General features: G+C 40.4%; 1 protein-coding gene across 2 annotated transcripts; it reads right to left on the reverse strand.

The window, feature by feature from the left end:
* Positions 1-1,933: 1,933 nt before the first annotated feature.
* LOC118399799 (CD209 antigen-like protein D) lies at positions 1,934-10,281 on the reverse strand. 2 transcript variants are annotated; one of them, XM_052473722.1, is made up of 5 exons: positions 10,005-10,281; positions 5,625-5,720; positions 3,001-3,182; positions 2,737-2,846; positions 1,934-2,614 (listed from the first exon to the last, which is right to left on the reverse strand). In XM_052473722.1, exons 1-5 carry the CDS (start codon positions 10,105-10,107, stop codon positions 2,452-2,454), a joined length of 654 nt encoding a protein of 217 aa, XP_052329682.1. In that variant the 5' UTR covers positions 10,108-10,281; the 3' UTR covers positions 1,934-2,451. The 2 variants fall into 2 exon arrangements, with proteins under 2 accessions (XP_052329682.1, XP_052329683.1); XM_052473723.1 differs by lacking the exon at positions 5,625-5,720.
* Between the last annotated feature and the right edge of the window lie 416 nt (positions 10,282-10,697).

Genomic DNA, 10,697 nt, shown 5'->3' on the forward strand with positions numbered 1-10,697 from the left:
GGGTACCAGGGCTGTGCATAGAAGGCCACAATACACACTTACAAATATTGTGGTTTAATTCAAATATACTAATTGACAAAAAAAAAACATTTTTCGAATACATTTGTTAAAAAGGTCATTTTTGTGAATGACATCATAAATAGGACTAGTGGAGTCGTCACACATGCAGCTAACACAGACATATGGAAATGTCTGCTCTCTATGTCTGCTCTACCCAAAATTACAACCAATTAATTGCAGCATTACCACAAAAATGGAAGAGGCAAGTAGAAGGGGAAAAAGTAAGGAACTTGTATGTCGGCCCTGTATTAAAGAACATAAATGGTTAAAGAAAAATGTGATAAATAAAAACATATACTAATTTAAGGACCAAAAAACTGACAGCTGTGCCATATAAATTGCAAAATAGTTGGGAAGAGATTTTCGATGTACCCATTCCATGGCACATGGTTTATGAATTGATACGCAAAACGCCAGATGCAAAACTTGGAATTTTTTAATTAATATAAAAAATTCTTGCAACTAATAGAATGTTATATATATATGGGGGATACAATCTTCCCAGCTCTGCAGATTCTGCTGTGAGGAGGCAGTCATTCGATCATTTATTTTGGTATTGTCCATATGTAGCTCGTTTTTGGTCAAAGTTCCAGGAATGACTGATGAATTGCAACATTTGCCTAGAACTAACGCTGCAGATAGCAATACTGGGTGATTTGAAAAGCCATAGTCAATCAATCAATCAATAATATAATAATTATTTTAGCAAAACATTTTATTTTTAATTTACAATCTGTAGAAGCTGTGAGATTAGAAAGGTTAAATTGGTTTGTGAAGCATCACAGCACAGTTGAAAAATATATGGCAAATAGAAATCCAAAATGAATGATGTTGAGAGATAAATGGGAGGGGTTGAATGGAGCTGAAGGGTGGGACTAATAACAAGATAACCAATGTAAAACATATGGGGTCTGTAAAATGTATATAGGTTCAGATCCTTTGTGAAATAGCACAGTTACAAATAGAACTGGATGGACATCAGATATAGAGGAAGGACTAAAAACAAACAAAATAACTATTGTAAAATAGACTGTGTCTGTAAAATGTGTATAAGATTTATAAATTGAAGGTAAAAGCCGAAGTGTTTATTAGTTTACTCCAATTGGGGGATCGGTGGTAGGGTTTGCGGGGAATAATAAAGGTATATTCTTTAAAAAAGTATGTATGTCTATATAGGTATGTGTATGTATATGTATGCATGCATGTATGGATATATATATATTTACCCCAAAAATATATGGAGGATTGGAAATGATGTAGACAATTACATTGATGGAACTAATATTCTTTCCGCAATATTAAGCTGATCCACCCCTTTAACAAGAAAAAAAAAGACTCCTAGTGGTAATATCTACTGTATGATTACCTTTCTAACTGATTCCTAATGTTAATACCTACTGTATGATTACCTTTCTAACTGATTCCTAATGTTAATACCTACTGTATGATTACCTTTCTAACTGATTCCTAATGTTAATATCTACTGTATGATTACCTTTCTAACTGATTCCTAATGTTAATATCTACTGTATGATTACCTTTCTAACTGATTCCTAATGTTAATATCTACTGTATGATTACCTTTCTAACTTATTCCTAATGTTAATATCTGCTGTATGCTGAACTTCACACTTGTGTGTATGTGTAAGTGTGTGCCTGCCTGCATGCTTGTGTACGTGCCTGCGTTCGGCATGTGGTGTGTATCTGTGTCCTCTTAGTACATTTGACATTTTACTCATTTAGCAGACGCTCTTATCCAAAGTGACTTGCATTTTCCTACTTTTTTTGTAGTACTGTTCTACCCTCTGTCTGTGTTCATGTCACACTATTTTAACGAACCAATCACATTCAAGCATGAAGCTGGTACACCTGCTAGGACATTGCTCCTTTATTACTTTACTTTCTGTGCCTAAGCCTATGGAATGACACGTTCCTAATAAAATCAATTAATACAAGCATTTTACAGAGTACAGTCCCACTGGGCACAGACATAATCTCAACGTCTACTCCACGTTTTTTAAAATGTTTTATTTAATCTCCTCTCCTTTTCTCCTCACCCTCAACTCTATAAGAGGAGGCCCAAGGTCCCTCCCCTCGGATTGTATTCTCCAATGTGTTTTGAGGAGAGGAGGAGAGTGGATGTGAGGAGGAATCAAGGAAAGGTGAGTTGAGAAAGAGCCCATAGGCAAGTCTGTAATACCACTATCTGGCCTAATTGCAAAGTCAGAAACCCTGCCTATTTCTAAAATGTATCTTCTTCAAATCTGTAAACCTAACCCTAACCACACTGCTAATCTTATTATGCCTAACCCTAACCATAAATAAGAGTGAGCGAAAGAGAGAGAGAGAGACCTACAAGCAATGCTACTGTACATAATAAGCTATTGTTTGTTATATCACCCTTTCACAAATCCAGTTAAATTGAGAGTTACATGCTATGTCATTCCATTTATTTACAGGGTCAGTATACCCATAATTAATCTCAACACAGTCCTCCTCTCCTATGTGTACTACAAAAACAGCACCATTATCAGGCTGGTTACGCCCCCAGTACCTGCAAGGAAAACAACACAGAGAACCAGACAGTCAGACACTGTGGTAAACATTCTAAGTCATACCCAGATGTTGTTCTACTTAAAATGGTTAGAGTCATATGGCCAGATTATTATCTCTCACCTTGTGGCCAGTGGTGTACCATCCACCCATTTCCAGATCCCCTCTGTCTCTCTATCAGTCAGACCGATCCAAACACTATCAATATTCCTGTTTAATCCAGTGAGGAATTTCTGTTGTTGAGAAAAATATAATGTCAATTACATGTGAGTATTAATTATTTACCTGATTCATAAGCGTGTGAATCTCTCTCTCTCTCTCTCTCTCTCTCTCTCTCTCTCTCTCTCTCTCTCTCTCTCTCTCTCTCTCTCTCTCTCTCTGTCTCACCTGTTCATCTCTGCTGTTTACAACCACCAGGTCTGCTCCTCTCTGTCTGCTCTCCTCCCAGGTTTTCCTCTCAGTAGACAGGAAGTAACAGCTGGATCCTGACAGCCTCCATCCTTCAATACACCCGAACAGAGTCCTTGTTGGGACCCCCATGTCCCTCTGTTCCACCACTCTTCCGGTACCTACAGTACAGACAGCACACACACAGCGTCCATCATATTTAAAATATTCACATCTGGGTTGCGTTCCAACAATCTCTCCTTTCTCCTCAAGTGTGCACTTGTCCACTACATCCCACAAATCTAAAAGCATTGGCTTGGTGTAGGCATGGACACAAGAAGGAATTCCCATGCACCAGTCATTTCCTTTTAAATCCACGAAGGGAAGTGTACAACTGCACACATTTGGAAAAAGGGCAAGATTTTTAGGACAGATTTCCTTTAGGACAGGTTTTCCCCTTTTAAACTTTGTTGGAGAAATATATATTACACGTATTGAACAACACATTCTAACATTGTAATTAACCGAGGGGCTGTAGATAACTGATTGGGGCTAAATTTCGATTCACCACCCTTATCCCGACGTGTACACTCGTACACTCCCCCTCGTGGATTGAATTGAAATGGTGTGAGGAATATGGTGGAAACTCCCTCCAGTCATACTGGTCCTCCAACTCTTCATCAGAGAATGAAATAAAGAAAGAGAAGAGAAGCTCCTGGGATGCATCCCAAATGCCCCCCTATGTATTTTACAGTGCAGTAATGCATTGTACAATGTTCAGTGACGTACACAAGGCCAAGGGCACGAGTTACAGTAGTCACTCAATTATCTATGGATGATGTCAACATTATTTTTTTGTGTGTCAACATTATTGACAAACTTCTGGTTCCACAAGCTATGTAACATCAAGTCTTGTCTGAATTGTGATCCATGCTTTGTGAGTATAGAACTATAGTAATATAGTAAAATACATTTACAATGCCCTGCAAAATAATTTACCCCTTTTTTTTACCCGTTTTTCCTATATTGTTGCACTACAACCTGTACTTCAAATAGATTTTTATTTGGATTTCATGTAATGGACATACACAAAATATTCCAAATTGGTGAAGTGAAATTTTTAAAAAGTACTTGTTTCAAAATTCCCCAAAATAAAAAAAACTGTAAAGTGGTGAGGGCATATGTATTCACCCCCTTTGCTACGAAGCCCTTAAATAATTACCTTCAGAAGTCACATAATTAATTAAATAAACTCCACCTGTCTGCAATCTAAGTGTCACATGATCTGTCACATGATCTCATATATATACACCTGTTCTGAAAGGCCCCAGAGTCTGCAACATCACTAAGCAAGGGGAACCACCAAGCAAGCGACGCTATGAAGACCAAGGAGCTCTCCAAACAGGTCAGGGACAAAGTAGTGGAGAACAGATCAGGGTTGGGCTATAAAAAAATATCAAACTTTCAACATCCGATAGAGCACCATTAAATCCATTATTAAAAAATTGAAAGAATATGGCACCACAACAAACCTGCCAAGAGAGGGCTGCCCACCAAAAGTCATGGACCAGGCAAGGAGGTCATTAGTCAGAGAGGCAACAGAGAGACCAAAGATAACCCTGAAGGAGCTGCAAAGCTCCACAGCGGAGATTGGAGTATCTGTCCATTGGACCACTTTAAGCCATACACTCCACAGAGCTGGGCTTTACGGAAGAGTGGCCAGAAGAAAAGCCATTGCTTGAAGAAAAAAGGCATGTGGGAGACTCCCCAAACATTTGGAAGGTGCTCTGGTCAGATGAGACTAAAATTGAGCTTTTTGGCCATCAAGGAAAACACTATGTTTGGCGCAAACCCAACAACCAACATCATCACCCCGAGAACAAGATGTTTTTCATAGCCAGGGACTGGGAAACTTGTCAGAATTGAAGGAATGATGGATGGCGCTAAACACAGGGAAATTCTTGAGGGAAACCTGTTTCAGTCTTCCAGACATTTGAGACTGGTATGGAGGTTCACCTTTCAGCAGGACAATGACCCTAAGCATACTGCTAAAGCAACACTCGAGTGATTTAAGGGGAAATATTTAACTGTTTTGGAACAGCCTAGTCAAAGTCCAGACCTAAATTGAGAATCTGTGGTATGACTTAAAGATTGTTGTACACCAGCGGAACCCATCCAATTTGAAGCAGATGGAGCAGTTTTGCCTTGAAGAATGTGCAAAAATCCCAGTGGCTAGATGTGCCAAGTTTATAGAGACATACCCCAAGAGACTTGCAGCTGTAATTGCTGCAAAAGGTGGCTCTACGAAATATTGACTTTGGGGGGGTGAATAGTTATGCACGCTCAAGTTTTCTGTTTTTTTTGTGTTATTTCTTGTTTGTTATTTCTTTCGCAAGCCACTATATACCTGCACTATGGGTACTGGTTCAAATGAATACACTGTACATGGAATAGGGTCCAAAATGGCACCCTAGGGTCCCAAATGGAAAAGGGTCCCAAATAGCATACTATACTCTATGTATTGCACTACTTTTGACCAGAGTCCTCTGGGCCCTGGTCAAAAGTAATGTACTATAAATGGAAGAGCGCTGATATTGTGTAATTTAGGACACTGACTCACTCACAGAAAGCTAGCTTTAGGGAGATGTTGAGAATGACTTGTAGAATACACATCATCCCAAAACACACAGCAGCCAGCCTGTAGAGTCTTGTTCTTCCATCTGCAGAGGAACACACACACACACACACACACACACACACACACACACACACACACACACACACACACACACACACACACACACACACACACACACACACACACACACACACACACACACACACCATCATTCTACATCACTAATTAATATCATTAAATATCACTAACATATATCATCCCACATCACTAACGATTATAATACAAGTTCTGACAACCAAACATTTCCATTGCATCATTGGTTTACCCCGATTGAGGGTAGGCAGCAACAGTTTGCTCAAGAGTGCAGTCATCTCAAATGGGATAAACAGGAAGCTATGTATGAAGAAATTAAACGAAATTACACAATATAGCTGTAGCGTGATTACAGGGTCAATCTGCGATTGCTACATCAATTTTTGGGGACTTTTAAATTAATGATATTTACCTATTACTTCCCGAGGACCGTGAGTTCTCGTTTTCCATAGTTGATGCGAGTAAGACATTTAAACGTGTTAACTATCGCCCCGTAGCACTCACATCTGTCATCATGAAGTGCTTTGAGAGGCTAGTCAAGGATCAAATCACATCCACCTTACCTGACATCCTAGACCCACTGGAATTTGCATACCTCCCCAATAGATCCATGGATTAAAAAAACGTTTTTTATTTTTTTTATTTCACCTTTATTTAACCAGGTTGGCTAGTTGAGAACAAGTTCTCATTTGCAACTGCGACCTGGCCAAGATAAAGCATTGCAGTGTGAACAGACAACACAGAGTTACACATGGAGTAAACAATTAACAAGTCAATAACACAGTAGAAAAAAAGAGAGTCTATATACATTGTGTGCAAAAGGCATGAGGAGGTAGGCAAATAATTACAATTTTGCACTGGAGTGATAAATGATCAGATGGTCATGTACAGGTAGAGATATTGGTGTGCAAAAGAGCAGAAAAGTAAATAAATATAAACAGTATGGGGATGAGGTAGGTAAAATTGGGTGGGCTATTTACCGATAGACTATGAACAGCGGCAGCGATCGGTTAGCTGCTCAGATAGCAGATGTTTGAAGTTGGTGAGGGAGATAAAAGTCTCCAACTTCAGCGATTTTTGCAATGCGTTCCAGTCACAGGCAGCAGAGAACTGGAACGAAAGGCGGCCAAATGAGGTGTTGGCTTTAGGGATGATCAGTGAGATACACCTGCTGGAGCGCGTGCTAAGGGTGGGTGTTGCCATCGTAACCAGTGAACTGAGATAAGGCGGAGCTTTACCTAGCATGGACTTGTAGATGACCTGGAGCCAGTGGTCTGGCGACGAATATGTAGCGAGGGCCAGCCGACTAAAGCATACAGGTCGCAGTGGTGCTGGTATAAGGTGCTTTAGTAACAAAAAGGATGACACTGTGATAAACTGCATCCAGTTTGCTAAGTAGAGTATTGGAAGCTATTTTGTAGATGACATTGCCGAAGTCGAGGATCGGTAGGATAGTCAGTTTTACTAGGGTAAGTTTGGCGGCGTGAGTGAAGGAGGCTTCGTTGCGGAATAGAAAGCCGATTCTAGATTTGATTTTAGATTGGAGATGTTTGATATGAGTCTGGAAGGAGAGTTTACAGTCTAGCCAGACACCTAGGTACTTATAGATGTCTACATATTCTAGGTCGGAACCATCCAGGGTGGTGATTCTAGTCGGGCGTGCGGGTGCAGGCAGCGAACGGTTGAAATGTATGCTTTTGGTTTTACTAGCGTTTAAGAGCAGTTGGAGGCCACGGAAGGAGTGTTGTATGGCATTGAAGCTCGTTTGGAGGTTAGATAGCACAGTGTCCAAGGACGGGCCGGAAGTATACAGAATGGTATCGTCTGCGTAGAGGTGGATCAGGGAATCTTCCGCAGCAAGAGCAACATCATTGATATATACAGAGAAAAGAGTCGGCCCGAGGATTGAACCCTGTGGCACCCCCATAGAGACTGCCAGAGGACCGGACAGCATGCCCTCCGATTTGACACACTGAACTCTGTCTGCAAAGTAGTTGGTAAACCAGGCAAGGCAGTCATCAGAAAAACCGAGGCTACTGAGTCTGTCGATAAGAATATGGTGATTGACAGAGTCGAAAGCCTTGGCAAGGTCGATGAAGACGGCTGCACAGTACTGTCTTTTATCGATGGCGGTTATGATATCGTTTAGTACCTTGACCGTGGCCGAGGTGCACCCGTGACCGGCTCGGAAACCAGATTGCACAGCGGAGAAGGTACGGTGGGATTCGAGATGGTCAGTGACCTGTTTGTTGACTTGGCTTTTGAAGACCTTAGATAGGCAGGGCAGGATAGATATAGGTCTGTAACAGTTAATGCAATCGCCATTGCACTGCACATTGCTCTATCCCTTCTGGACAAGAGGAATAACTATGTAATAATGCTGTTCATTGACTACAGCTCAGCCTTCAACACTATAGTACCCTCCAAGCTCATCATTAAGCTTGGCGCCTTGGGTCTTAACCTTGCTCTGTGCAACTGGGTCCTGGACTACCTGATAGGCCACCCACAGGTAGTGAAGCTAAGCAATAACACCTCTACTACGCTGATCTTCAACACATGGGCCCCACAAGGGTGCTTGCTCAGCCCCCTCTTGTACTCCCTGTTCACCCATGACTTTCTCAGCGTGCACATCACTGACAACCTGAAATGGTCCACCCACACAGATAGTATGGTGAAGAAGTCACAACAGCGACTGGTGGTAAAGAAATGTGCCCCTAAGAATTTCACAAACTTCTACAGATGCCCCATTGAGAGAAACTGTATCACCGCCTGTACAGCAATTGCACTGTTCGCAACAGCGCAATCTGAAATTGTCCACTCACACAGACAGTGTGGTGAAGAAGGCTCAACAGAAATTCAACTCGGCCACTAAGACCTTCACAAACTTTTACAGATGCACCATTTAGAGCATCCTGCCGGGCTGTATCACTGCACCGTCTGCAACCGCATCATGTGTTTCCAGAGGGTGGTGAGGTCTGCCCAACGCGTCACAGGGGGTAACTGCCTGCCCTCCAGGACATCTGCAGCACCCGGTGTCACAGGAAGTCCAAGAACTTCATCAAAGACCTCATTCACCTGAACCACGGCCTGTTAACCCTGCTATCATCCAGAAGGCGAAGTCAGTACAGGTGCTGGGAGCGAGAGACTGAAAAACAGCTTCTATCTCAAGGCCATCAGACTGTTAAATAGCCATCACTAGACGGCCTCCACCCAGTACCCTGCCCTGAACTTAGTCACTTTCACTAGCCTGCTACCACATGGTTACTCAACCATGCACCTTAGAGGCTGCTGCCCTATGTCCAAAACATGGAACACTTGTCACTTTCATAATGGAACACTGGACACTTTAATAATGTTTACATACTGTTTTACCCATTTCATATGTATATACTGTATTCTAGTCAAGGCCATCCTATTCAACTATTGTTGTACATATACTATTCTATGCTAAGTATTTTTCAGATATACAATATTTTCTATCCACATACTGTCCATAATGTCTATACTATGCATCCCATCATATATTTATACTACGTACTCCGACATTACTCGTTCTAATATTTCTATATTTCTTAATTCCATTATTTTACTTTTAGAATTGTACATATTGTTGTGTATTTTTAGATACAGTATTACTGCACTGTTGGAGCTTGGAACACAATAATTTCACTACACCCTCAATAACATATGCTAATGTATATTTGTATGCGACTAATATATTTGTATGCGACTAATATATATATATATATATATATATATATATATATATATATATATATATATATATATATTATATTTTTTATAATGTAAATTATTTATTCCTCATGAGCTTAGTTTAACTGTCTAACCCATCAGAACCCAAACTATAAGCTTGTTTTACGGTGGAACTGTTAACAATGGATTGTAAAAACTAACAGTTTATAGCCTCAAATGGTTAAAACCGTCATTTTGATCTTCTGGATGTTCAGTCCTTGCATACATAGCTCTGTCTATGAATTTGAGAGTGGTTACATTTCTCCAGCCCCATCGCTCAGCTGTTTACCAAAAACAGTGGTAGGGTGTCCACTTTGTTGTTGTTTAAAAAGGTTATTTCGTATTTAAATAGCTCCAAATAAATACATTGAATGCATACATTATAATGTATGTGACCCCAGCAAGTTTTGAACCCCACGCTCGTACCAACTGAACCATAAATAAGTGTTGATTATGTGGTATTTGTGTGTGTGTGTGTGTATGAGAGAGAGAGAGAGAGAGATAAATTATTTGTTCTTACCTGAGAGATGGGTCTCAGTCTTTACTCTCCTCGTTGCTCTGTTCTCGTTTCCTTCAATAACCTTGTTTAATTCAATAACCTGTTTATTGACATAGTCAACCATCTTAACTAACTGCAGTCTGTCTGTCTGACCTCTTATTGTAATATCTAGGATTCTAATTTACTTTTGCTGACTGTATTAACTTACTTATGATCACCTTTCTGACTGAGTAGTAGTTGAGTAGTTGGTCGGATGTGTCTAAGCCTGGTCCTTCTCTGTTCTCTGTTTGTGGCCCACAGCAGGTGGCAGGATGTTTCAAGGCTCAAACCACCAATAAGAAGGAGACTATTGAGATGTATCCCAAATGGCACTCTATTCTCTATACAGGGCACTACACAGGGAAATAGGGTGCCATTTGGGATTGAAGCTTGTAAAGCAGACCGTTTTGTGTAACCCGCTCTTCAACCTGATTGTTCATTCTGTTCCGTGTTTTATTTCTTCCTCTTTTTTCTTCTTTTTTTTCTCGATGTTAAGATATATAGTTCATGATGCATACAACGATATCTCTTTCTCGCTCTCGCTTTCTCTCTCTCTTGTTGGTTAGAGAGAGAGATAAAATCAGTTGAGAATTTGTATTAACAATATTGTTTCCTGTCAAAACAATAAACATTTATCAATGGGTTTTAATCAGTTAATCATGTCTGGATTGGTCT

Source organism: Oncorhynchus keta, chromosome 21 (assembly GCF_023373465.1).
Source record: "Oncorhynchus keta strain PuntledgeMale-10-30-2019 chromosome 21, Oket_V2, whole genome shotgun sequence".
Lineage (NCBI taxonomy): Eukaryota > Metazoa > Chordata > Actinopteri > Salmoniformes > Salmonidae > Oncorhynchus > Oncorhynchus keta.